Source organism: Lepisosteus oculatus, chromosome 4 (assembly GCF_040954835.1).
Source record: "Lepisosteus oculatus isolate fLepOcu1 chromosome 4, fLepOcu1.hap2, whole genome shotgun sequence".
Lineage (NCBI taxonomy): Eukaryota > Metazoa > Chordata > Actinopteri > Semionotiformes > Lepisosteidae > Lepisosteus > Lepisosteus oculatus.
This window is the reverse complement of record NC_090699.1, coordinates 7788629-7816049: the sequence shown is the minus strand read 5'-3', so window position 1 is coordinate 7816049 and position 27421 is coordinate 7788629. Positions and strand designations below refer to the sequence as shown.

The 27421-nt window shown below is 46.9% G+C and overlaps 2 protein-coding genes across 2 annotated transcripts; both read right to left on the bottom strand.

The window, feature by feature from the left end:
* Positions 1 to 1829: 1829 nt before the first annotated feature.
* LOC102686102 (palmitoyltransferase ZDHHC3) lies at positions 1830 to 11110 on the bottom strand. Its single transcript, XM_069188494.1, has 9 exons — positions 10964 to 11110; positions 10094 to 10182; positions 8725 to 8798; positions 7183 to 7298; positions 5855 to 5916; positions 4608 to 4728; positions 2758 to 2830; positions 2533 to 2662; positions 1830 to 2016 (listed from the first exon to the last, which is right to left on the bottom strand). Exons 1-9 carry the CDS (start codon positions 11086 to 11088, stop codon positions 1925 to 1927), a joined length of 882 nt encoding a protein of 293 aa, XP_069044595.1. The 5' UTR covers positions 11089 to 11110; the 3' UTR covers positions 1830 to 1924.
* Positions 11111 to 13782: 2672 nt separating this feature from the next.
* On the bottom strand, positions 13783 to 24779 carry eif3f (eukaryotic translation initiation factor 3, subunit F). The gene is made up of 8 exons (XM_069188493.1): positions 24639 to 24779; positions 21740 to 21810; positions 20215 to 20294; positions 18466 to 18603; positions 16622 to 16713; positions 16162 to 16298; positions 15500 to 15613; positions 13783 to 13930 (listed from the first exon to the last, which is right to left on the bottom strand). The coding sequence occupies exons 1-8, from the start codon at positions 24748 to 24750 to the stop codon at positions 13853 to 13855; spliced, it is 822 nt and encodes a 273-aa protein (XP_069044594.1). The 5' UTR covers positions 24751 to 24779; the 3' UTR covers positions 13783 to 13852.
* Positions 24780 to 27421: the final 2642 nt, after the last annotated feature.

The window sequence follows — 27421 nt, the reverse complement described above, 5'->3', positions numbered from 1 at the left end:
GTCCTGCTCCTACAGGGGGCGCTGTGTGTATTGCAGGCATTTCATGTGTCTTTATAGCATCAGCACCTGAAGAGCTGGGAGGAGTTGCTAAACTGGACCAATTTCACCATTACCGAGCTGATCCAGGTCACTGAGAGCCTGGCTGCACTGTAATCCCGGACACACACCAACCCGGCAGGACCAGGAATGGAGCCCTCCCTCTTCACGATAGCAGTGGTTAAAACAAACGGATTTGGGTCACTGGTGAAACTGGAACGGCTGTGAAAAGACTCAACTCCAGTGACTTTGAACCCTTTTTCTGTTTGCAAACCTTCCATCTCTCTCTACGTCACTTGAGTCAAAGCAGTATACAAAAGCCTTTCTAAAATGTGCAAATCCCTACCTATTACACTATAAATATGTTAAAAAAATAAATACACAGTAGTTACATTTTCAAATCACCCAGACAAGTAAGAAAATCCACAGAAATCTACAATCGTGAGCGACAAAGTTCAGCCTTGTTTTGACATCATGGTTAGAGCCCAGCATCTTTCTCTCCCCCATCTCCTGGATGTTGACCGAAAGGGATGTTGGTACCTTCTGTAACAGGAGGAGTGTGTAGTGTGTAGCCCTAGCTCATTTTGCATAACGAGAGCAGGACTTTCGCTACATATAAGTCAGAGAGGAAAAAAAACGACCCAGAAGATCATCAGAAAGAAATGCAATGAGAATGCACTTCGTGACTGAAATGGAGTCATTTAGAGATCATACAGGACCAAAAAAAAAAAAAAAAACCCAATCGAGCTACTCCTTAGCCCTCATGACTCCGAGCTCTGTTCATTGAACCTGTGATTTGATTCATCAATAGTTTACAGGTGTTGCCAGGTGATCATAAGACTGACTGGAGTGGGGCTCTCAGATTTTGAGGTGACCTACTGTATAAGATTGACTGGAGTGGGGTTCTCGGATTTAGGGTGACCTATAAGACTAACTGGAGTCCCATGTCCGAGAACAATGGAAAAATAAAATACTGATTAAGCAGGTCATGCGATCAAGGTAACTCTGGTGAAGGATACTCTGAATCCACTCCTAAATGATCACAAGGTTACGTATTCTTAGAAATCACTCATTTAGTTGATCATAGCAAATTTGTTGCCCTACAACACCTAGCTCGGCACTCCTACTGCAGGGCACTTTAGAGTTCTAACTTACAAGTCAGTGTACCTTCTATACGAAAAGGACAACACACAAGACACTGCATAGTCTAGAAGTCTAGACGCTATGTAGCATCAGGGCGGTTAACACTGTTGTCCTAAAACTCCCAGCCCCAAGATTGAGCTCCTGTCCAATGTGGATTTTAGACTGGGACTACAAGCCAGTTTAAAGCCACTTTCTGGTAGTGGATGCGCTCTGTACCCATTAAAACCAATGCTTACTGGTTCTTGGATCAGAGAACCAAACTCGCAAAATGGGTCAAATGTCCTCCTCTCATCCGAGATGGTTAAACTGTCCGGAAAAGAAAAATACCGCCTTAAAACAAAAAAAATAGTAAAATAATCTCTAAAATGATCCATTTACAGCCTGGTTAGCAGAGTGCTGTTCCTCTCTCGGGGCAGCACTTGACCACAGCAGCTCAAGAGAGGGTCCTGGGAGGTGCTCCCAGACTGCTCCCCACAGATTGGGAGCTTCTGGAAATAAACAACTGGGATAAAATCAACTCGGGACAAGAAGACGGGGAAGGATGAGGGGCTCCTGATGAGAGAACGGATCCCGGAGAAGAGTGTCGTTGCAGGATGGCCAGGATCTCCCTCCATCCAGTCCGGCTCCATGGAGGGCGAGACCAGCCGAGACCTCCCGGTGATGGGGGGGGGGGGCTGGATTCCCCCACCCCCTGACGTCTCGGCAGAGGTGGAAACAGAATGGGAACACTGGGAAAGGCGCAAGGTCATACGTCGTAGTCCGGGAGCGCGGAGTAACTGATCCCTCCGGAAGATGGCGGGCCGGACCGGAGCGGGAACAGCCAGCACAGAACCGAACCTGAAAGGCACAGCCAGGAGAGAAGCCCACCCCAAACGTCAGACTGGGGCAGGAGGGGGTGGGGGTTCAGATTTAGGGAGGTGCTCTCCCATCCCCTCCTTCCCACAAGGGGAGAAGACTGCAGTCTCTAATGCCCCAGTATAGTGATGGGGATAATACACTGCAAGGAGGCACTGTCCTTCGGATGAGAGGACCAAGGTCCTGGCTCTCTGTGCTCTGTTTCTTGACAAGAGTAGGGGTGTTACCCTGGTGTCCTGGTCAAAATATCCCCCTGGCCTTTACCAATCGTGGCTTCCTAATAACCCCCATCTCTGAACAGGCTTCATCACTCTGCTCTCCTCCCCACTGAGAGCTGGTGTGTGCTGAGAGTACTGGAGCATCATCCAGGTGGGGCCGCACACTGGTGGAGGGGATCCCCATTACCTGTAAAGAGCTTTGCCTGGAGTGTCCAGAAAAGTGCTATAGAAGTGTAAGGAGGATTTATTCCAGCATGCTGGGTACCCAAGAGCTGCTCACCTCTGCCAAACACCTCCCTGAGCAGCAGCAGCTTGGGCTTCCTCTTCTGGTGCGGACCGGCTGCCTTGTCCTTCATCAGCCGGTTCCGGATCTGCTCGATGGGCGTCTCGTCGGTAATGATGGAGACCAACTGCAGGGGGCGACACAGCATGAACAACACGGTGGGGGGGTTGAGAGGCAGAGCGTTTTTTTCTACGGTTTCATTTTGTTGTTTGTTTCTTTTACCTGGTCGTAGAAGATGACCGTGACGAAGACGCCGAAGAGCACGGACTCCACCAGCAGAATGATGTAGTGAGCCCTGGAAACACAGGAAGCGGAGGAATTAACTCCCGAGTCCCCAGCCAAGCGCCCACGCACCTCCTTCGAAAACAGATCAACCCCTTTCAACCAGTGTTTGTTTTTTTTAACACGCTCATCCCGATTTTAAATTGCTTATCCCCCTCTCTCTACCTTTATGCCGGCGTCACGCTACACGAATTTTCCGAGGATTTTCAGTCGTAGCCTTCATTGACATAATGCTATTATTATACAGAATTATTATTAGAATTAGACAGAATTATATTTCTGAAGATGTTTATTCGGGGGAAAACAATGGCCGCGTCACATTTTCCGTGCTTGTGTGATCGTGCCCTCCACCACCCGTTCCGTCCCACAGCACCTGGGGCGCGAACCCGGGTCTCCGGCATAACGCAACAGGGAACCAGCCGAGTGAGCTAAAGGAGACCTCCCCCAGCCCAGGCGGCTGAGGTCCCTGCTACACGCAGTGAGGGCGCCGACGTCACCGTATCCGAACGAACGAAGTTCGTTTACTTTAGCGCGGCCCTTCCTCTTGTGCTCCATGTTGATTGGCCGCTATAATGACACGAGCTGGCGGTAACTTCCGCGGCATCACACGAGGTCTGGACACGAGCAGGAAGATTTGCGTCTTTATTTTGTGTGTGAAGTTAATTTGGACAGATTTGCAGAGTTTTGTTTGTAGGCATGTAAAAGGTGTTTTTTAGATTTAAGGATTTTGATCTTTTGTTGTAATAAGAAAATGTGGGGTGAAAAAGCATTTATTTATAAACTGGTAATTCTGGGTAAAGCTAACATTTATAAATTAAAATGGTCCAATAATACGTTCTTTTTAGTCTTTTGGAGTATTGGAGTTGAAATATTTATTTGAAATTTTGTAAAATTGTGAAAGACGCAAAAGCAAGTTAACATTATATGTTATATGTAAAAAATAACTGGGCTATATAATTTACTTCATTATCTCTGGCAGTTAGTTTTTTTCTGATTGTATCTTTTTTCTCTTGTATTGGTTTCTGCTCCTCTAGCTGTATTTGTAAAGTCTTTAATACGTTTAATAAGAAAATATTTAAAAAAAAACGTGGTTTGGAACCGTGGTGAAAAGCCTTGAGGGAACAGTGTAACTAGTCCCCCCCTGCGATTCCTAGTCGTATAATTTGCCACCCTCTAGGACAGAAAGGACAGCGAGGTTCGGCAAACGCCATCGTTAAATCTGACATGCTCTCCGATCAGAAGTCGTGTTGAGTCCTGTAGCGCGACGCTGGCTTTACCTTCGATACACAAGACACATAGCACCAGTGACAGGATACCAAGAAAACATCACTATGCAGGAACGTGCTTGACAATATTAGCTGGACAGATCTTCAGTCTGCAGCACTAGGCAGAGGCGATAATAAGACTGCTCAATAGCCAACCTGCAGCTCCTTTAGCAAATCACCTGTAATGGCTCCATGGACGCACAGTTTTCACTGTATTCAGCATAACTGCACTACTTGTATATATTGCACACACCCTGGACACTCAGCAGCTCTACTCATATTGAGTTTTAATCCATTTCTATTACATCTATTATTATGTAACCTGACTTTCGTAACCTCAATTTTGTGATTTTTGTGTTTTTGTGATCCTTGTGATTTTTGTGAGCTCGCGGAAAATACATTTCATTGCCAGCAACTACTGCTGCACGCTGTATTGTTGTGCATTTGAGAAATAAACTTTGATTTGATTTGATTTGAATAGAGAACCACTTGGTGGATACCGTGGGATTAGCTGGATCTACTCACACTATGAGATGCTTGCTGGGACCTCCATCTTCCTCCCTGGCACCCTCGCCCTCCCTCTCACTGCGGATCCGCCAGACCCACGCCGACACCACCAGGGCAATGGAGTACAGGCTGGCCAGACCTGCGAACCCACACCGCCAATCAGCCAATCGCCAAGGCAGGCAAGGACTCCGACAGCCAATCACAATCACAGGCAGAGACACGGGACAGCCAATCACAGTGCCAGGGCTGGCATGAAGACGATCAGTCACAGGGCCCAGATAGACAGCTGTTACCATTGACCAGACAAAGAAACCACTGCCAGCAGCCATATCACCCTGCAACTCACAACTGGCAAGCCACCGAAGCTCAGCAGGTGAGAGCCCGGTCAGTATGTGGATGGGAGATCTCCTGAGAAAAACTAAGGTCACTGCTGGAAGAGGTGTTAGTGGGGCCAGCAGGGGGTGCTCTCCCTGTGGTTTTTGTGGGTCCTAATGCCCCAGTATAGTGACGGGGACACTGTACTGTAAAAAGGCTCCGTTCTTTGGATGAGACATAAAACCGATGTCCTGAATCTCTGTGGTCATTAAAAATCCTAGGGCGTTTCTCGAAAAGAGTAGGGGTGTCACCCTGGCGTCCTGGCCACATTTCCCATTGGTCTTTACCAGTCGTGGCCTCCTAATAATCCCCATCTCTGAACTGGTTTCATCATTCTGCTCTCCTCCCCACTGAGAGCTGGTGTGTGGTGAGAATACTGGAGCATCATCCAGGTGGGGGGACACACTGGTGGTGATGGGGGGGATCCCAATTACCTGTAAAGCGCTTTGAGTGGAGTATCCAGAAAAGCGCTACATGAGTGTAAGGAATTATTATTATCATCATCATTGTCATTTATCCAAGACATGATTATGTTTGCAGGAGTCTGGGACATTAGGTTCACATACTAAGTAGGAAATGCACGTTACGTACTTTATTACTTTATATATTAATAAATAAAGTAATAAATAAATATATCTTATTTAATTAGCTGCATAGGCATTACACTGTAAATTCTAAGTAGGCAACTGCAAATTAAATGATGTCCAATGTTCTGTGTAATCAATGGTAAAAGACTTCAAAGGGTAACCTGTGAAACTAACAAATAGGTTGGGACACAAACCAGGAGACACAGAGGTCACAAGAATCTGGTTTTAAAAGCGCCGATCTAGATGAATAGACATTTGCTACTTTTTTTTTCTGGCAGGGCACGGGTGAATATGTGTTCCTACCTGTATAAAACAGAAACTGGATGAAATATTTCTGGTTGAGCTCTCCCACACAGTTGTTAATCCTGAAACACAGGAGGAGGAAAGTAAATGACACAGTCGAGCACCGGTATACAATTCAGAGAAAAGCACCTTTAGGACTTAAGTGGGACATAACCCTCACTGGACTTGCTGAACTCTGCTGACCCCCTGTGGCAGCTAGACAATTGTCAGGTTCCAGCTCGGAGCCAAAGAATCAATTCAATTCCAGTTTTATTGCCCCCTGGGGGAATTTATTTTACAGCGCAGTCAAACACAACACAATGACAGATAAACAGCACCAAAGTGGAAGAGAATACAGTAGTGTTACAGGAGATGAGAAACAAGAGACAAGGTAGTTACTTTGCATTGTGTACTTGCAGTGGGAATGAAAGATTTCCTGCGTCTGTTGGTTTTACACCTGGGGGCACAGAGGCATCTCCCAGATGGGAGAAGTGTGAATTCGCAACGGAGGGGGTGAGACACACACTCCCTGATGCTTTTGGCTTTCTTAGTCACCCCCTGTTTGTAAAGGAGGATGAAAAACAAAGAGGCTGGTTACCCCGATTAGCTAAACAGCACTGGAAATGAGGAGATAATGCCAATTTTCCTCATCTACCTGCCTTAGAAAAATATTGTGCCTCTGTTATACTTCGCAAGAGCTGTTTATTGTATCTGATTACAACAGCACGAACCAGGCTACAACAGCAAATAGCTCAGGTGGGTGGCTGCGTCAGCATGTGTAGGCTGCAAAGGAACAAGTAATAGGTTTACTCCACGCTGAGAAGAGAAGAGAGAAAACACGTTTCGGCTGTGAAGCCTTCTTCAGGTGCCACACCTCTCTCGTCTCTGTTCAGTATGGAATAAACCTGTTACTTGTTCCTTCACAAAAGCAAACGTTCTACAATAGCAAAACAAGTAGCTGCCATATAATTGCATTCCCGGGCGTGATGCTGTTGTGCTCTGGGATAATGTCATTTCACAAAGGTAAGAACAGCCCATGCATTATTAACACAGGCATGTGCTCCCTGGGCATGAGGACACCAACACAGACAATCGTGTTAAAAATATAGGCCGGAGGGACAGGCCAGATACAGCAAAGCAGGCAGAGGGGCAGAGAGGCAAGGGGGCAGACGAACAGAGGGGCAGAGGAGCAGGTTAACAGAGAAGAGGGGCAGAGCAGAGGGGCAGGGGGACAGATCAGCAGAGGGGGCAGGGGGACAGATCAGCAGAGGGGGCAGGGGGACAGATCAGCAGAGGGGTCAGGGGGACAGATCAGCAGAGGGGGCAGGGGGGTAGGACGCCCCACTCACCAGGGGCAGTGGTGGTCCATCCTGCGGACGCAGCGCTGGCAGATGCGGCAGTGATGGGCGCGGGGGGGCCTGTAGGTCTCACAGCGGTTACACAAGGTCCAGCCTTCACAGGAGCCCTGAGGAGACAGGGGCGCCACAGAGCCTCTCAGCCCAGCGCGGCCACTCGCCAATGGGGAACGCGTCTCAGGGAAACGGCTCCAATCAAACTACTTCCCCACCCGATACCTCAACCCCACACTTCCCCGGCTCAGATCACACCAGGGAACAAGGAACCAGGGTTTTAACTTTCCAAAAACACACTGTCTCGACGCGGTGGACGCCACAGGCTTACACAGAAGCGACTCTATTACACAAGGAACGGGCCCAGCTGAAGGTAATTCAATCTGCTTTTGAAAGGCCTTTCACTGCACAGGGAATGCCCGAATTTCTCAACTCTGAGACAAAAGGAAAACACTGAACTGCCCTGTTTCTGAAAGCTAAACTGCTGCCTGCAGATCTTTAACTTTCGACATGGAAATGCGACATTAAAAGCGAATCAAAAGTGGTTCTGTCCCCTAGAGGTCTGAAACGGAGGGGAAATATTCACCTTCCCACAATTCATGGCGTGCGCTTGCTCTGAAAACAAACCACAACCCTGAAAGATAATTATACGTCTTAGTGCATACCACACCATCAATTTAAAGGGGAACTGCGGTCCCAGATTCTCAGACCGGTTATTACGGTTATTATCGGTAACAAAATAAATTCATTGACGTTCTATAAAGATTTCCCGAATTCCAAATGACGCAAGACAATCGCGAACTTTGCGGAAGTACTGCAAGTCTCCATGTTGTCGCAAACGCGCATTGGAGTTCCCACAACTTGCAAAGGGGTGTGGCCCTCCCTGCTCACTAGTCACTGTGATGACTAATGTATTGTGATGTACGAGAGGATTAGTACAGGTTGGGCAGCAGACAGTTCACGGCAGAAATGTTTCAACGTGCGATCTGCAGGCAGAGTTAACAAGTAAATAGTATTTGTCAGCTAAACCGTCTCGGAGTTGAGAAAAATATTTCTATTGGATTAAAAGAGATGTATTCACAAGCCTGCTTGTTATAATGTCATAGGGCTGCTTCACCGCACCAGACGATTTGTTGCCTCATTCTCACACAAACAAGAGGCCACATGGCCCATCCAGGCTATCGTGTAGTTAGTACTTAACCAATCCAAGGATCTCATCCAGCTGTTTCTTAAAACAGACTGGGGTATTGGCTTCAACAACATGGCTGGACAGCCTGTTCCACACTCCCACCACCCTTTGTGTAAACTAGTGTTTGCTGTCCCGACTGGAGGATCTCATCCACCTTTTTTTTTTAAGGCAGCCAGAGTATCAGCTTCAACTGGGTAGCTTGTTCCCAACTCCCACCACCCTTGGTGAAAAGACTTGCAATTCCCACACTCCCACAGCCACAGACTAAAAGCCCCTTTCCTTAATCAAAAAGAGGAATCGTGGAAGGAGGACGGAAACGAGGGAATCCGTATTCCGGCCGCTCCCTCACTCACCCTGTCGGTCTTCCGCGTGGTCTGCGACCGCAGGTCGGAGAAGTCGATGGCGGTCTCGGGCAGGGGAACCACTCCTGAGGAGAGATGGAGGTCACTCGTCAGCGTCCTGCACAGCACCGTAAGGGTGGTGGTGGGTGGGGACATGCTGCCCAACCCCCAAACCCCCCACAACAATTCACACCCCTTCTCCACCATCTCACAAAACAGCTGTGGGCTGTGGGCTGTGTGTATGTGTGTGTGTGTGAGAATATTTATGCAATCAGTTATTGTTTTCACTTAAGATGTTCTAGAGTGTTTTGTGTCAATCAGTAGCAAAAAGTCTCAATGAAATAATACGATTTTGAATTATAGCCAACAGCTATGTTAACCTGCAGCTCTCAGCTGGCAGCCCCACTGGAGCTCAGCAGGTGTGAGCCTGGTCAGTACCTGGATGGGAGACTCCTGGGAAAGCTGAGGTTGCTGCTGGAAGAGGTGTTAGTGGGGCCAGTAGGGGGCGCTCACCCTGCGGTCTGTGTGGGTCCTAATGCACCAGTATAGTGACGGGGACACTGGACTGTAAAAAGGTGCCGTCCTTTGGATGAGACAAAATTCCAGGGTATTTCTTGAAAAGAGTAGGGGTGTTACCCCGGTGTCCTGGTCAAATTTCTTCCTGGTCTTTACTAATCTGGCCTCCTAATAATCCCCCTCTCTGAACTGGCTTCATCACTCTGTTCTCCTCCTCACTGAGAGCTGGTGTGTGAGGAGAGTACTGGAGCATCATCCAGGTGGGGCTGCACACTGGTGGTGGTGGAGGAGAGTCCCCATCACCTGTAAAGCACTTTGAGTGGAGTGTCCAGAAAAACGCTATATAAGTGTAATATAATATTATATTCTGAAACTATAAAATGTGAACATGTCCAAGGGAGAGGGAGGTAGGGGGGCTGATAGACACAGCTGGAAGCAGGTGGGGGGATTTGACCTCACGGAACTCCTCACATTCAAATTAGAGGTCCGAGGCTCAGTTCCCACAGGGCCTCGAAGACCACCGGCCAGGTGACCAGCTCAACACGCCGGGCGGCCAAGGGCTCCAGGAGAGGAGGACTGGGAGAGGACGGACGGCCGTTGCACCACTGAGACCCAGTTGACATCCATGTTCAATTTGTTTTTCAGGAAAAGGACAGATAATTACATGGTACCATATACATTAATGGACAAATGGGATCAATCATCAGAGCTCGACAGACTCGGGACCACATTTAAGTGAGCCACATGACCTTTGACCCCAAAACGGCTCCCCACCCTGATTGAAACCACGGAGCCCGTGGGGGGAGTCGAAGGAAAAGGACGGAGGCGCCCCCGCCCCAAATTCTGAGTGGCACCGCAGACTCACCTGGGTCCGAGAACACAGCCTTAGCGTGACAAGCCAGCAGCAGCAGCAAAATAAGATTGAAGATCCCCCCGTGAAAGGAGCACCAGATACTGGGGAGAGAGAGAGAAACCCAGAGCTATTGCTGGAATAGGGAAATCGCAATTCAACTAAAAAGTAACACCGTCAAGAACTGAAGCGAGGAAAAAAGCGCAAGAGAAAACGTTACCGTGGGCACAAGGACGTAACTGGACATTACCAATAAATGCGTTCTAATAAACGACTTTAAATATCTCCGTAACAGCCTCTTCCGGACTGCGGGTCTGTTATGCACGCCAGAGCGGATTCATTTGGAGGAGATCTTTTATTTGTTATTATTTTTTCCCCCATGCCGCTTCTAGAACAAACTCTTTCCGCTACCACTAAAATCGATCCCGCCAGCTTGGTTGGTTGTGTTCAAATGCGATTGTAAACCCCAAGAACCGTTACACGATGACATACTCGTTACACGAGTGTCTCTGGATTGATTTCACAACATTTTCTAAAAACAACGCATCGTGAATATAAAACGAATTCTCTTCCTCCAAACTGGCACACTTCTAAGTCCATGATTCGTCTTACTACATGCTATTAAGAGTCTTAAGTTGTCTCACTCTTTGGGGGGATCCTAAGACTTTTTTCCCCCCAGACTTTACTGATACATTACACATGTAAAGAAATCAAGTGCTGTATTACACAGGCATGTTCCTGTTTTGATACAGAACAGTCACTGATCCAGATAAATTAAAACTTCCATTTGCATTACAGCACAGTAGCACCTGTTCAAGTGACGCGATCTGGACAGTACAGGCATAATCTAAAGGAGAGAAACGTCGTGATAGAGAGACTCCTTACCTGTTCGAATAAGCCGGGATAAGTACATACTGGATCACTACGTAGTCAGCGTACAACACACTGAAATAGGTCAAAATCAAACATATAAAGCCGCACGGGTCCTTCCTACACCGAAGAGCAGCCATTTTTAAAACACTCTCCGCCCCATTTCCGTGTGGCTTCGTCTTGCCAGGAGTTGCTCGGCCAGCGTGGGCCAATCAAAACGAGGGGGTAAGACGGTTGCTAGGGGGTTGCTACGGTGTTCTCAACCTGCAGTTTCGATGCGCTGAACTTTATTAAAAAAATTCATAACCTGGAAAGAATCCAACAATTCCTTAAATGAGGAATGTTTACCTAAACCCGTTAGGCTGTCTCTTCGGGTGCACACGTAAAATCAAAGTCGTACACTAGACGCGTGTGGCACAAAGCAACAGGTGGTTCTCCAAAATTAAAGTGCTTTTTTATTAACTTCATCTTAAATAAATTAAATTTGTCAGAAATGTTTTCATTTTCCCGACGTGTAGTTCAATCACCTTCCCCGACGATTTCCGTCGTACAAAAATTAACTTTACATTTCGAAATGTGGTAATGAATGTCGAAATGGGGTTGTTGTTTCAACGTGCTGTGCATTTTTAAATCCTGTCATGCTTAGTAAAATTCGGGATAAAATAGTGTTACACCCCTGAGTTCTATACTTTTCCTAGTTTGTTTCACTAAAATATCCAGCTATATAATACTAAAATTCTGTACAAATTGCTTTGGTTGTAGGGGTCAGTCACATTAAAGGCAATAAATCTTAGACCAGCAGCCATATCACCCTGCAACTCACAACTGGCAACCCACTGAAGCTAAGCAGGTGTGAGCCTGGTCAGTACCTGGATGGGAGACCTCCTGGGAAAAACTAAGGTTGCTGCTGGAAGAGGTGTTAGTGGGACCAGCGGGGGGCGCTCACCCTGCGGTCCATGTGGGTCCTAATGCCCCAGTATAGTGACGGGGACACTATACTGTAAACAGGCGCCGTCCTTCGGATGAGACATAAAACTGAGGTCCTGACTCTCTGTGGTCATTAAAAATCCCAGGGCGTTTCTCGAAAAGAGTAGGGGTGTAACCCTGGTGTCCTGGCCAAATTTCCAATTGGCCCTTACTAATCATGGCCTCCTAATAATCCCCCTCTATGAATTGGCTACATTACTCTGCTCTCCTCCCCTGATGTGTGGTGAGCGTTCTGGCGCACTATGGCTGCCGTCGCATCATCCAGGTGGATGCTGCACATTGGTGGTGGTGGAGGGGAGTCCCCATTACCTGTAAAGCGCTTTGAGTGGAGTGTCCAGAAAAGCGCTATATAAGTGTAAGCAATTATTATTATTATTAGACTAAATCTTACATGAAAATAGTAAATTACGAATTTAGGCTGAATTTCTAAAAACAATTTTCTAAAAACTGTTTAATGTTTCTATTTGTCCGACAATATTTAAGATTTGGGGGAAAAAAACGTTTGTTTTTTACCGTGAGATTTGTATTGTAACGCATACAGCCGTCAGTGGTGTGTAAGAGCCGGCTTACCAGAGCAGGTGACGTCACCGCCCTTCCCTGTAATAGCAGGACTACAGCCACCGGGCTGTAGGGAGATCTTTCTTTAGCTCAACAAGCTGGGTCCCTGTTGACGCCGGAGGCCCGGGTTCGCGTCCCGTGAAGGCAGAAGGCAAGGGCGCCCACCTGAACCCCCGTTGTGTTACAGTATTATTAAACAAAGTGCAGGATTCGGGTGGAGGTTCTCCAGCACAGTAGTTTTCAACAGCAGGTAGATGGCACCGACAGGAGTCATCCTGTAAGGTTTTTCATTTGCCCTAACAAACGTCCATATAATTATAAACCCTATAACTGTCGGGCCTCAGTATATAGTCAAGAACAAAACAAGAGGGCTTAAACTAAAAAAGCTTATATGAAGCCAAACAGCAGCTCCCAAGTCGTGAAATCTTCATTTGTTTTACAGCTTCTCTGGACATTTACAACTTCATTGGGAAACAGATGACGGGGAGGCTTTGCCAATGAAGACTATCTCCCCTTGGCACAGAAAATTCCCTGCTGACTCGGATGCTCTTTTCAACCGGGACAGAGTAGCCAATCCCCTGCCCCAGAAGTCCCGTTTGCAAAGCAAAAACCTGCTGAACTGTAACCAAACCCTAAACCCCCAACACCACAGGAGAACGGAACGATCCCAAGAAATGAACGGAAAGCTTAGGCGCTCATCCGGGTTTGCGTTTTACCATGTTGTGACGTTCAGGCGCGGGGGTCCATTTTTGGAGGCGGGTGTGTCCCCAAATTGGCTCTCTCCGTGGACTGGCTGAACAGAGCGGTCCGGGTTTAAAGGGCCAGTACGGGACATCCGGCGAAAGAGAGGTGTGGAATAAACCACGGCGAGACTTTTTTTGTGTTGTTTTTTTTATTTGCGAGACTGATGTTGGTTTGTAGTTTTGGCAAATGCCAGATCTGTCAGGTTTGTCTATTTGGCTGTAGTGGGGATTGGGAGTGTTGTGGCTCCAGTGTGTTTTTTTGTTTTACGGGTTCGTTTGGTGTAATAAGTTAGCTTGCTGAAGACTTTTCTTTGGCTTTACCAGCCCCATTTTCTTGCAAAACAGAGACTCCTTGAAAACAGGTTCAGAGCGTATTGGGTTGTAGGAAAGTGAAGTGTTTTTTTTGTTTGTTTGTGTATTTCAGTCCATTTGATCCCTGGCTCATATATGTTAGTCCCCATTCGCCCCTAGATTGAGCCATTGGGGACGTAACACACGTTTCCTCGAACGGCTAAAAAAAATGACTACTGTCAACAACCAGGAGAATCATGGGAGACAACACAAACCTTTATTTAAGCACAATACCGCAATAGTAGATCTATTGGTTTCATCCAGTTTACAGACAGACCAGTTTCTCATTGAGGGCAATCTGGGCTTGAGTCAGGTTGGACAGGTAGGTCACCATCAGCAGATCCTGCGAAGGCAAAATGATGGAGAATTATTCCAAAATATTCCTGGCCAAGAAAAAAAAGCGAAAATCACCACATCTTGCTAACTTTTCCCCATAGTGAAGTACGCGGCTTTTAAGGTCTCTTTGAAGTAAGGGCTTTTGTCATTAAGAGCACATGTTGGTGATTCTTAAGTAAAATTAATTTTTGGTTTTGTGTTAATGAAACAAACTGTCTGGTGGCTTGAGCCGTCTTCAAGCAGTCCAGGAGGCTAAAATGAGAGAGGTCTAATGAAGAAAATTCCTATGGAAGAATTCAGTTTACCGGGAACTTCAGCTGGAATGAAGACCAGATGATGTCGGATTAAGGACAGGCTTTTCCCCAATCCTTGTGGGCACTAACAAATTCAACCCAGCGAACTTCTTCGGAATGAAGAGGAAAAACAGCCACCAGAGGGCACAGCCCGAAACTATGTGGAAGTGAATTTCAAACAGAGCACAGATAGCTCCTCTTTACACAAAGGGTGGTGGGAGTGTGGAACAAGCTACACAGCCAGGGTTCGAATTGGCTTTAATGAGAGAATTCCAAACCACAACGAACGTAAAATACGTGCACAGCATCCTGTAAAACCTCCAATTTACATCACAAAACAGGCTAAATGTCCAGACGTTGTTCTAACGTTCAGAATGAGGCAACAAAACCTCAACTGATGAGAAGCAGTCCTATTACACTGTAAACAAGCAGGCTTGTGAATACATCTCTTAATCCACTAAAAATATTGTTCTCAACTTCTAGATGGTTGCACTCGACAAATACTATTCACTCAACCTGCAGATCACACATTGGAACATTTCTGCAGTGAAACGTCTGCTGCACAACCAGTACTAATTCACTTGTACATCACAGAACATTAGTTGTTACAGTGACTAGTGAGCAGGAAGGGCTGCTTCACACAGCAATTCGTGCAAACTCTCGCTCTCGCCCGTGGCAAGACCAGGGGTTTTCGACAAAACGGAGGCTACCCAGTACATTCACAAAGTTCACAAACGTTTTGTGCTCAATTCAGAATTTGTAAAGTTTGGCGATACCATCAATTCATCTTTGCTATCGAGACGTAATAAAACAGTCTGAGAAATTGAGACTGCAGTTCCACTTTAACAGATGACCAAGTACAGAGGCCTGGAAAATCACTGTTACTTTATCTAAGCATACAATTAACCTGTTCTCCTAAGCTCCTGTACTTTCTGAGTTTTAACTTTTTTTAATGAAGGTCCCTATGAAAGGAGTTTGTGTGGTTTTAGTCCCACATTCTCAAAACCTCAGTGCCTTAGGCTCGCAATCAGTCATTTTGGATCTGAGCTGGATATCTCGTTCCTGTTTAGACTAGTACATATAACCAGTCCTTACATCAACAGGAGGTCTCCCCTGCTCAGATTTCCTGAAACGGTGTCATTGCACGTCCAGGAAGGACAACCTCACGGCCTCAATTTTTGACATCCAAGGGGAACATAAGGCCCTGATCCGGAGCTTCCGATCTCTGTACGCTAATTCCAGAAGGCTTTGAAAATAAATCGGGAGAAAAGGGTGAGCCTTACGTTGATGTTGCTGTTCAGCATGCTCTCGAAGTCTTCTGGCGAGATCTTGGGAACTTTGCTGACCAAATCCGTAAGGAATCGCCCCACGGTGTTGTCGGCCGTCACCTTCCCAGACTAACAGAGAACCCGAAAACAAAGAAAAAAAAATTAAAGAGGTGGTAAAAGCACACGGAAGTTCAGTAACTTGTTCAGACTGAGTCGGAGAGTGGCACAGTTTGGGCACGTATGGAGACCCTTCTTCTAACTTCCATCCATCCATTCATTTTCTAACAGTTCCGGCCAATTCAGGGTCGCAGGGGAGGGGAATCTATTCTAGCAAGCAGCAGGCCCAAGGCAGGGTACACCCTGGATGGGACGCCTGTCCATCGCAGGGCACTCACACACACAGACGCATGCAAACCAGGGCCAATTTTCCCAGAAGCCAATTAACCTCCCAGCATGTCTTTGGAATGCAAGAGGAAACCCACAAAAACACCGGGGAGAACATGCAAACTCCACGCAGACAGTACCCAGGGAATTGAACCCACAGCCCCAGAGCTGCAAGGCAGCAATGCCAACCACTGTGCCAACGCGCCGCCCTCTCCTAAAAACGGCTCTACCTACACCGCAGGACCTGTCCAGTCTCTTGGTTACTGGCACGCCTTGGCAAAAGCTCCACTCACCAGCACGTCCTCCGTGTAGCTCAGGACCGTCGTCAACATGTCCTGAACGCGGGCGGCTGCGGTGCCGACCTGCTCCAGGTCTGTGGTCAAGCCTACCGTCCGGCTGGGACTCTGGCGGGTGCGCTGGAGGAGGTCGACTGGACGGACAGACAGAGGAGAGAGAAAGAGAGGCGGCGACGTGATGAAAGTGACTAGTGAGCAGGAAGGGCCGCTTCAGGCTGCAATCCGGGCACACTCTCGCGCTCTCGCCCGCGGTGAGACCGGGGCTTGGCGACAAAATGGGAGACCTCTCACCAAGTGCTGGTTCTTCATTTGAAATTTGTCAAATGTTTCGGTACCGTCTATTCATTTATTCTGTTACGGAGATTAAAGAACCGGTCTGAGAAGCTGGGGCCGCCGTTCCCCTTTATAAAGGGAAAAAAAAAGCACGAAAGCAGCCCAGTGGTTAAAAAGCACTCACCTCCTATTCTCTCAGTGTCGTAGGAAACGTACTTCACAGTCAGAGGGGTGAACATCACACCCACAGTCTTGCCCGGCACTCCCATCTGTGCGCTGCAAACAGGAGGACACGAGAGTCAAGCACAGCTCCTGGGCTGAACGACAACAGGCAACACTGTACCAGGCAGTGAGGGTCCCCCTGATGAGAGTAGTGGTGACAGGCTTCAGGAAAAGCCTGTGTCTGTTCCCTGCAAAACACTTCACAATTCATCTCATCCCGGAACGGTCTCTGGATTTTACAAGTGACTTGAACTTGAACTTGATTGCCATATGTAACCGGTACATGTACCGGTCCAATGGAATTCTTACTGACAGAAAGTCTCAATTGTTAAAACTAGTGTAAAAACACAAGGTGCAGACAGTGCATCAAGACAATATACAAACAAACAGTAGACAATGTGCAAGTAAACAGTTTGAATGTAAATGATGCGGACGTGTAAACAATGACTGGAGATGTGCAATCAATAAGAAATCAGAATGAGGTAGATGGTGTAGCTGTGGTCTGAGGGGCATAGCTAAGTGTGTTCGCCAATCGCACTGCTTGTGAGTGACAAATTCTCAATGGGCATTCAACTGCATCAACACGCAGCCCAGGCGAAAGATAAGGGAAAAAAAAACTGTTTGTACACACCACATGTTATGAATAACTACCTTTGAAAATATTTTTGGGATTTGCTAGAATATTCATCATGTGTAAATAACATTGCTTTATGTACAAAAATGGGTGTCGCCTTGAATTTTCTTGACCAGAATTGACTGGAATTAATATTATTAGAATGATTTAATAAAATGATTATATTATATTATGTAAATCGGTAAAAAGGAACATGCGACAAAAAGGTTTAGAACTTTGGGGAGGGGAGTTTGACTTCACCAGAGAGAGTAACGGACGGAGTTTGAGGAGAGAGGGATTCCGCCTGTTTTAAAGTCATTTTACACCGGCGAACAGGATTAATACAATATATATTTGGATTTACTGTTTATCGAGGGATACTGAACGTTGCCTCTTGTGTATCTGTTTTGGTGGACACCAACTGAAAGGGAAATCCTAGAAACAATACTCTACAGACCAGTGACTGAAGCAAACTGACAGATAGGGACTCTAAGATAAGTGAACGTTTGTGTTTCTTCTTTACTTCTCATAAGTTATTGTAATTAAAATTGTTTTGTTATTGTAAATAAATTTGTAAATATAAAAAAATCGCTGACTGCTTTTATTTTTCTGTATCGCAACACACATAAAAGAAAAAGATACCGAAAGAGGAAATGTCAACAAAATGAATAAAGGAACATCATTTTCACTAGAACAGGAAATCGGGATGACAGCTTCTTGTGTGGCTGTGTGGACTGGTTATACAGACTTGCATAATTGGGGACAAGATGTGCACCTCTGATCCAAATGGACATATCCCGAGACAAGGCGCTGGATTTTGAGAATGTGCGAATACAACAGCGCAGAGCCTAATTCAGTGCGACATTCAGCCAAATTCAAACAAAACCAGGAAAAAAAAAACCCAGGGGTTAGTTCAGTAGACCACGTCCATGCTTAAAGTAAGGACATCATCCAGGGCCCCTGCACTCAGTGATCAATTAGGAAGATAGGCTGTGGTTTCCTCTCGTTTTAACTATCTAGATGGTTTGGTAGTTAGAAAGTAATTGAAACAAGGATCTCATTCAGCCATTTCTCAAAGGGTATTGGCATCAGCGTGGCTGGGTAGCTTGTTCCCCACTCCCGCCACCCTGTGCGTAAAGGAGTGCCTCCTTCGCAGCCCCACGGGACAGACGGGCAACCCCGGCGCTTCTCACCTGACGTAGGCGCGGATGTTCATTCGCCCGCTCTGCAGGGCCGTGTCCACGGTCAGGTGGATGGGATTCTGGGCTTCCCGGCTGTAGTACTCGTGGATCAGGACCGAGTGCTCCGTGATGTCGTATCCCGTGGCGTACCTGGGAAAGGGACAGTCGCCCTTCAAGTCCCCACGGAAGCAGGAGCACATCGGGAGCGCGAGACCTCTCCAATCGTAGGGCTCCTCAACCCCCCCCCCCCCCCACCCTAGACCCACATGACAAAAACGTGCTCCCCCAAGGGAATACGGAAACAAGGGACCCCTGGGACAAGCCGCAACACGCATTGATCTACGGAACGATGAGTCAGTGCTCCGAAACGGAGGAGGACTGAGGCCCCCCGAGCTGGAACTCGGCCCAGTTGCACAGGGACCAAGGTGGGACCGAGAGTCCATGATTGCGGGACTCCTTAACGGGGGGCGCTGGGGCTCCTCAAGGAAACAAGACAAAATGACGATCAAACCCCGTTAGCATTCCCCTGTCTGGGAGGGTGGGGGGGTGGAAGAAGCTGTTGTGAACATGGGACAGAATGATTAATAATAATAATAGTTATAATAATTGCTTACACTTATATAGCGCTTTTCTGGACACTCCACTCAAAGCGCTTTACAGGTAATGGGGATCCCCTCCACCACCACCAATGTGCAGCCCCACCTGGATGATAGACGGCAGCCATAGTGCGCCAGAACGCTCCCCACACATCAGCTCTCAGTGGGGAGGAGAGCAGAGTAATGTAGCCAGTTCAGAGATGGGGATTATCAGGAGGCCATGATTGGTAAGGGCCAATGGGAAATTTGGCCAGGACGCCGGGGTTACACCCCTACTCTTTTCGTGAAACTCCCACAGAAACCACAGAGAGTCAGGACCTCGGTTTTACGTCTCATCCGAAGGACGGCGCCTGTTTTACAGTATAGTGTCCCCATCACTATACTGGGGCATTAGGACCCACACAGACCACAGGGTGAGCGGTTCTCAGGGTGCTCAGAGCTCTCCTGGGTTAGGGACGGACACCCCTGGGTTAGAAGGGGACTGCAACACGTCTTTTTTTTGTTTGTTTCAGGGTTGGAAAGAATCAGCACTGATGAGTGCATTTCAAACCACAACAAAAGTAAAATCACATCACAACACAGGCTAGATTTTGAGGTATGTGCAGCGTCACCTCCTGCGATTCAGAATGGGGCTACAAAGCTTCTGGTGAAGTGTTGCAGCCCTGTGACATTGTGAACAAGCAGGCTTGTGAATCCATCTCTTTCAATCCAAGAGATATATTGCTCTCGACTTTGAGACGCTTTTGCCAACAAATACTGCCTGCAGATCACGTTGGAACATTTCTGTGGGGAAATGTCCGCTGCACAACCTGGAATGATTTACTCATACATCACAGTACATTAGTCGTCACAGTGACTAGTGAGCAGGAAGGGCCGCTTCACATCGCAATTGGCACCGACTCTCGCCCCGTGACGAGACCAGGGGTTTGCAACAACATGGCGACTTACAGTCCTTTCACAAAGTTCACGATTTGGCGCTTCATTCAAAATTTGTCATGATGTTCTCTACCATCAACGAATTGATTGTGTTACCGAGATGTAATATCCAGCCCGAGACCCTGGGAATGCAGCTCCCCTTTAAAAGGCAGGAGCACCTGCAACGGCAGCCCCTACACCTGCTGTGGGATCTCCCTTTTCCGGGCGCTGCAAGGCCCAGCCCACTCACCAGCCCACGATGACTTCGCTGGGGGACACCTTCTTGTGCAGCTCGTACATGTTCTTGGCAAACTCCATGTCCACCGCCACCTACAGGCCGGCAGGCAGCAAAAAGGGAAAGACAAACGGCAATTCAGCCCATCAGGCTCTTCAAGAGAGTAAAGAAGTCCTGTGAACGTGATGTGTATTGTACCGAGCCCCCTCTATATGCATGTACTTTCAGACCTTCTGAAGTACCACACACTAATACTCTCTCCGTTTTGTACCTTCTTTGTTATGTCTGTATATGTTTCTCTTAGTAGTATTGTTTTGCGTTATGTGGAGCATTTTGGCCACTTAAATTGCCCCCCTGGGGCTGAATGAAGCCTTCTGAATCGAAAGTGAATTATACTGAAATCAAACCAGAGTGCAGACGAGGTCAGCTGAACTCGTGTGTGTGTGTGTGTGTGTGTGTGTGTGTACTCCTGTACAGGACCGTCACCAGAACAATTTGAACGAGGGGGCATTTGTTTCAACCTGGGGGGGTCAGGTTCGAGCGCCGGTTTGAGACATGCGACTCTACGCAGGATACTTACCTCATCAACACTACAATATAGGAGGCAAAGTCAAATGTAGCTCAGCAAACACACCCTTTGGGTGGTGACTGAAGATGGGCCTTTGAACCATTCTCTTATATCCATTATTTAGACTACTGTCAGCCTAGCTTTCTGATTAACAATGATATTAAACAATTCTTCTGGCTACAAAACCGCCTGGTGTGATGCATTATAAATCCCAAACCGAAACCTCAGATGTGACACAGCGCCTAGCTACGTTTCTTCATTCGTCAAGACAGAAAAAGACAATGTGATTGAAATGTTAGATGAGTTACATAAATATTATTCACTCACTATTTCTAAAAAAAAAAAAAAACAACGAAAACATTTTTCCACTTTATCTGTGCCCCTCGAGGAGCAGAACTGGGACACAGAAAACCCAGGGGAGAGAAATAGGACTCCAGTTGCTTAGCAGTGAGGTCCGTGTCAGGTCTTACAGTGTGCCGGCCTTTTGACTGGCAGTGTTAAAGAGAGAAAACAATTCTGATCAAGCTTTATCGCAATGCACATTTACTCCTGAACTCGTCTAACAAGACCCAGTGAACCAGAGTTCTGAAGGGGCTTAACCACCACAGCCTGCGGCCCTTCAAGAGCTGAGAAGCACAGTGTGCTTGAACCAACAGGAGCTTTTTGAAAAGAATATTTCCCTAATGTCTCCTCAAGAGCCTCACAGCTGTCTTTGAGGAAGAGATCAGGAGGGAGACTGCGGCTGTAGACGAGGATTGGATTCCTCACCTGGATTCAGCAGGGATCTGGATTCAGAACCTGTGAAAGTCAAGCTGTCACAGATCCCCAAGGTTCAAATCCAGATCCCGGTGGATCACTTTAACGAACCCTTTTCTACAGCCGGAATCACCCTCCGGGTCTCTTCCTCTTTTCCCAGACAGGAACGTCAGAGGACACAGAATAAAGGCCGACGAGCTTTCCCCAGAGACTCACCTCGTCTTCCGACTCATTGTGAGGCACGGAGAAGCAATTGGTGACTTCTACCGTGTGCTTGTCAATTGTGCCTGCATAATGAGAAAAGATCCCACAGGGACATTAGTTAGAGAGCAATACTGATTTGCTGGAAAATCTATGACTGAATAATAATAATAATAATAATAATTGCTTACACTTATATAGCGCTTTTCTGGACACTCCACTCAAAGCGCTTTACAGGTAATGGGGATCCCCTCCACCACCACCAGTATGCATTATCCACCTGGATGATGCGACGGCAGCCATAGTGCGCCAGAACGCTGATGAATCCTACAGTCATCAGCACTGTGCTGCTTGACATCTACATACAGTGCCTTGCGAAAGTATTCGGCCCCCTTGAACTTTTCAACCTTTTGCCACATTTCAGGCTTCAAACATAAAGATATAAATTTTTTATTTTATGTGAAGAATCACCAACAAGTGGGACACAATTGTGAAGTGGAACGAAATCTATTGGATTTTTGAAACTTTTTTAACTAATAAAAAAATGAAAAGTGGGGCGTGCAAAATTATTCGGCCCCCTTGCGTTAATACTTTGTAGAGCCACCTTTTGCTGCGATTACAGCTGCAAGTCGCTTGGGGTATGTCTCTATCAGTTTTGCACATCGAGAGACTGAAATTCTTGCCCATTCTTCCTTGCAAAACAGCTCGAGCTCAGTGAGGTTGGATGGAGAGCGTTTGTGAACAGCAGTTTTCAGCTCTTTCCACAGATTCTCGATTGGATTCAGGTCTGGACTTTGACTTGGCCATTCAAACACCTGGATACGTTTATTTGTGAACCATTCCTTTGTAGATTTTGCTGTATGTTTGGGATCATTGTCTTGTTGGAAGATAAATCTCCGTCCCAGTTTCAGGTCTTTTGCAGACTCCAACAGGTTTTCATCCAGAATGGTCCTGTATTTGGCTGCATCCATCTTCCCCTCAATTTTAACCATCTTCCCTGTCCCTGCTGAAGAAAAGCAGGCCTAAACCATGATGCTGCCACCACCATGTTTGACAGTGGGGATGGTGTGTTGAGGGTGATGAGCTGTGTTGCTTTTACGCCAAACATATAGTTTTGCATTGTGGCCAAAAAGTTCGATTTTGGTTTCATCTGACCAGAGCACCTTCTTCCACATGTTTGGGGTGTCTCCCAGGTGGCTTGTGGCAAACTTTAGACGAGACTTTTTATGGATATCTTTGAGAAATGGCTTTCTTCTTGCCACTCTTCCATAAAGGCCAGATTTGTGCAGTGTAAGACTGATTGTTGTCCTATGGACAGACTCTCCCACCTCAGCTGTAGTTCTCTGCAGTTCATCCAGAGTGATCATGGGCCTCTTGGCTGCATCTCTGATCAGTCTTCTCCTTGTCTGAGCTGAAAGTTTAGAGGGACGGCCAGGTCTTGGTAGATTTGCAGTGGTCTGATACTCCTTCCATTTCAAGATGATCGCTTTCACAGTGCTCCTTGGGATGTTTGAAGCTTGGGAAATCTTTTTGTATCCAAATCCGGCTTTAAACTTCTCCACAACAGTATTACGGACCTGCCTGGTGTGTTCCTTGGTCTTCATTATGCTCTCTGCGCTTTCAACAGAACCTTGAGACTATCACAGAGCAGGTGCATTTATACAGAGACTTGATTACACACAGGTGGATTCTATTTATCACCATCAGTCATTTAGGACAACATTGGATCATTCAGAGATCCTCGCTGAACTTCTGGAGTGAGTTTGCTGCACTGAAAGTAAAGGGGCCGAATAATTTTGCACGCCCCACTTTTCATTTTTTTATTAGTTAAAAAAGTTTCAAAAATCCAATAGATTTCGTTCCACTTCACAATTGTGTCCCACTTGTTGGTGATTCTTCACATAAAATAAAAAATTTATATCTTTATGTTTGAAGCCTGAAATGTGGCAAAAGGTTGAAAAGTTCAAGGGGGCCGAATACTTTCGCAAGGCACTGTATATGTCTTTCTATAATTCATGCTTTTACTGTAAGGAAACTAGGTATTCTTTTTATTCAATCGTTTCACTTTGGATCTGCTTTCGTACTCGACATACACTATGATACATCCCTAACCTGTACTTTTGCCCCGATTCTCAGTCCGGTTCTTGCGAGGCCGAGAGATTTAATTACACAGCCGGATCATGGCATTCACAATTTACTTGCAATGGATGATCACACGATCGAAACGGAGAGAATAGACATGAATCAGGCTTGCCAACGCGCGTTTCTATCAAAACGTATTCGGTACATCGACGGGGTGACTTGACTCCGGTAACAAGACCATAGAGGAAAAAAGCGTCGATATTATTCTAACTTCAGTTCTGAATTAATGACATTTGAACTCCCCCCCTTAGACACGTTGGGAAGTTTATTCCCATCCTCCTAGGCTAGGACAGGACCGAACAAAACTTAATCTGCCGTTAAAATCTTACTTGCCGGGGTGGAATTAACTCTTACTTGTTACTACTAGAAATCCAATAAAGATCATACTAATCTTATTTACATCTCAAAATTACAGTGGGGGCTGTTTTTTTTATTATTCTAGCAAGACCACAACATCGTTTACAACACAACCCGCAAGGATCACGAGTATTTAACAGCCGGTGTCTCTCCACGCCCGCGATGACTGCTGTGTGACACTACCTTGTCCGCAAAGCTCAGAGATTTCTAAAACCGTGAGGAAATATGAATCAGTCTCGATGCTTCAGGTCATCCATCAGTCGTGGGTCGTAGTCTACGCGAGCAAGGCTGCAAACGGTACCCATGCGTTTCACGCCACCGGCAAGCTACCAGCTAGAGCTGTGTCTTTCATCTTTCAAAGAAGTGAAAAAAAGGAGAATACAGTCTAGCCGAAAGACGCCAAAATGGACCTTACCGAGCAACGTCCCAATGACTCGGATCGCCCCGTCGTTCCTCCTCTCGTATGAATCGGCGATAGACGCCAAAACCACCGGGTGGATTTTCACGATAGGCCCGTATACCGACATCTTGGTCCGGAAAGGATGTGAGAAAGAAGCACCATAAAGTTTAGTGGCTTACACGGCTACGCCGCTCATTATTGCGTTTCAGCCTAGAACTGTACTGGCGCCTCCTGGCGGATAGGAGGAGTTATCGCGACTAAACCACTGGTAACTTCACTACCAGGTGTCCAAGCCTGGTCCAGCAGCGTCTTCAGATCCCCCTTAATTCATCCGTGTCTAAGCATTTGAAATAAATTAATAATGAAATAATGAAAAACGTAGCTTTTGAGGTCATTTGAATTGAAAATGCCAACTTGCTGTAGACATCAACACACATAACTGGTCATTTCCTAACCTAATAAAAAAAAACTTCAAGCAAACAAATGTGCATTAAAATATTATAAGACACACAGACCTTTATAATGCTTGCTTACTATGAAGATATATTTTTTTACATCATCATTTTTAATGGCTCTTAGTTAAATTGTTTCAGACCTTAAAATAAAGAAACTGGACCAGAGATGGGGATTCCTGTCATTCAGACTTAAGCTCTTGCTTTGCCTTAGTTTTGGCTTAATGTACGCCTCCAATCAGTATTCCTGGTCACGCAGCTGTGCTACTGCCTTGTGGTTAGATCTCAGAAGCTCTGCAAGGCTGGGTTGGGTCAGTACTGGGATGACAGACCTCCAGACGAATTCAGATTGCTCCCAGAAGTGTTGCTGGTGGACCAGTAGGTGGCGCTGTCTAATGTTCAAACCAATGACCCAGTGTGGGGTCCAGGGAACAGATGCTGTCCTGCAGGTGAGACATAAAACTGACATCCACACTGCCTGGTCATCAAAGATCCCATTACTGTGTCCGGGAAGAGTGGGTGCGTTCGCCCCAGTGTCCTGGCTAAACTCCACTCTGGGCTTGTGCAGTCTATCGGCCCATTCCAATCCTAAAATTCCCTCTCAGTCCCATTGGAAAAGCTCTTTTCCCACTTCAACATCAATTTGTTCCCGGACACAGGAGAGGGCAGCAGCATATTACAAATAGCGCGGAAGGCCAAAATGATCACTGACAATCATGACCGCCCCTTGCGCAGTAAATTGAGCTCCTTCCATCTGGGTATCGATTTAGACTGCCTAGATTCACGAGCAATACAGTCATGTATTCTCCTGGGCACTCACCTGCTTAATGTGGACAACGATTACCAGTCCATCCATTTCTAACTGCTTCATCTGCCTAGGGATTGCCAAGAGTCTATCCTGGCAAAGTAACGAGCACAACAAGGCGGGGTTCACTCTGGATGGGATGCCAGCGCATCACAGGGCAGACACACACAGACACTCACACCAGGTGACCTACCAGCATGTCTTTGGCCTGTGGGAGGAAACCAGAGCAGCCGGGGGAAACCCCATTTGAACCAGGGGAGAGAACATGCAAACTCCACACAGACAGCACCCCAGGAATTGAAGCCCGGGCCCCAGGGCAATAACTGAGGCAACAATGCTAACCAAACCTCCCGCTGTTTGTTTCTGTTGAATTCATGTTTTCCTCCCTGCATGTATGTTGTGTAGGTTCCCTTACGCACTGATGGCCCAACTTTTCTCTTTTTTGTTAATTGGTTTGTGTTGTATTATTGGTATTGTGTTCTGTACAACAACTGTGTTGGTGTTCTGCACAACACAAACACAGGTACAAATAAGATCACTTTATTGGCCATATACAATTTCTTGCATTAGGAATTTGTCTTTTCGCAGACCCCAGGTTGCTCTCCATGAGACACACAGACACACAAATGGGGAGAGAGAAGCTGGGGGTCAGAGCCATTTATACAGCACCCCTGGAGCAGTTGGGGTTAAGGGCCTTGCTCAGGGTCCCCAACCAAGTAGAATTCCAGCTGCGGGATTTGAAAAGGCGGGTGCTGAACCGGCAACCTTCCAGCCGCAGGCGCAGATCCTTAGCCACAGAGCCACCACTCCACTAGTGTCATAACAGGGCACATCCATCACTCATCCATCCACTTTCTTAACTACTTTATTCAGCACACGGTAGCAGGGGAGCCGGAGTCTCTCCTGGCAAGCAGCGGGCACAAGGCAGGGTACACCCTGGATCATGTGTGTGCTCATGATCGCAGTGTATCCAGAGGCAGTGTAGCTCCCAGCTGGCAGCCCCACTGGAGCTCAGCAGGTGGGAGCTTGGCCAGTACCTGGATGGGAGACTCAGGTTGCTGCTGGAAGAGGTGTTAGTAGGGGCCAGTAATGAAACCGCTCACCCTGTTGTTCTGTGTGGGTCCTAATACCCAAGTATAGTGATGGGGACACTATACTGTAAAAAGGCGCTGTCCTTCGGATAAGATATAAAACCAAGGTCATTAAATGTGGTCATTAAAAATCCCTTGCTTTTTCTTGACAAGAGTAGGGTTGTCACCCCGGTTTCCTGGTCAAATTCCCCCCTGGTCTTTACCAATCACGGCCTCCTAATAATCCCCATCTCTGAACTGGCTTCATCACTCTGCTCTCCTCCCCACTGAGAGCTGCTGTGTGGGGAGCGTTCTGGCGCACTATGGCTGCCGTCGCATCATACAGGTGGGGTTGCACATTGGTGGTGGTGGAGGGGATCCCCATTACCTGTGAAGCACTTTGAGTGGAGTGTCCAGAAAAGTGCCTTATAAGCGTAAGCTATTATAATTATTATCCCCTTTTTGTAAATG

Excerpts from the sequence above, each read along its gene's own strand:
- LOC102686102 (XM_069188494.1), bottom strand. The coding sequence starts at position 11,088 with ATGGCTGCTCTTCGGTGTAGGAAGGACCCGTGCGGCTTTATATGTTTG. Across the intron at positions 8,799-10,093 it reads GGCTGTGTTCTCGGACCCAG|GAGTGGTTCCCCTGCCCGAG; the intron begins GTGAGTCTGCGG and ends ATCTCTCCTCAG. Across the intron at positions 7,299-8,724 it reads CCACGCGGAAGACCGACAGG|GGCTCCTGTGAAGGCTGGAC; the intron begins GTGAGTGAGGGA and ends CTGTCTCCTCAG.
- eif3f (XM_069188493.1), bottom strand. The coding sequence starts at position 24,750 with ATGTCGGTATACGGGCCTATCGTGAAAATCCACCCGGTGGTTTTGGCG. Across the intron at positions 21,811-24,638 it reads AGTCATTGGGACGTTGCTCG|GCACAATTGACAAGCACACG; the intron begins GTAAGGTCCATT and ends CTCATTATGCAG. Across the intron at positions 20,295-21,739 it reads ACAATGAGTCGGAAGACGAG|GTGGCGGTGGACATGGAGTT; the intron begins GTGAGTCTCTGG and ends GCCGGCCTGTAG.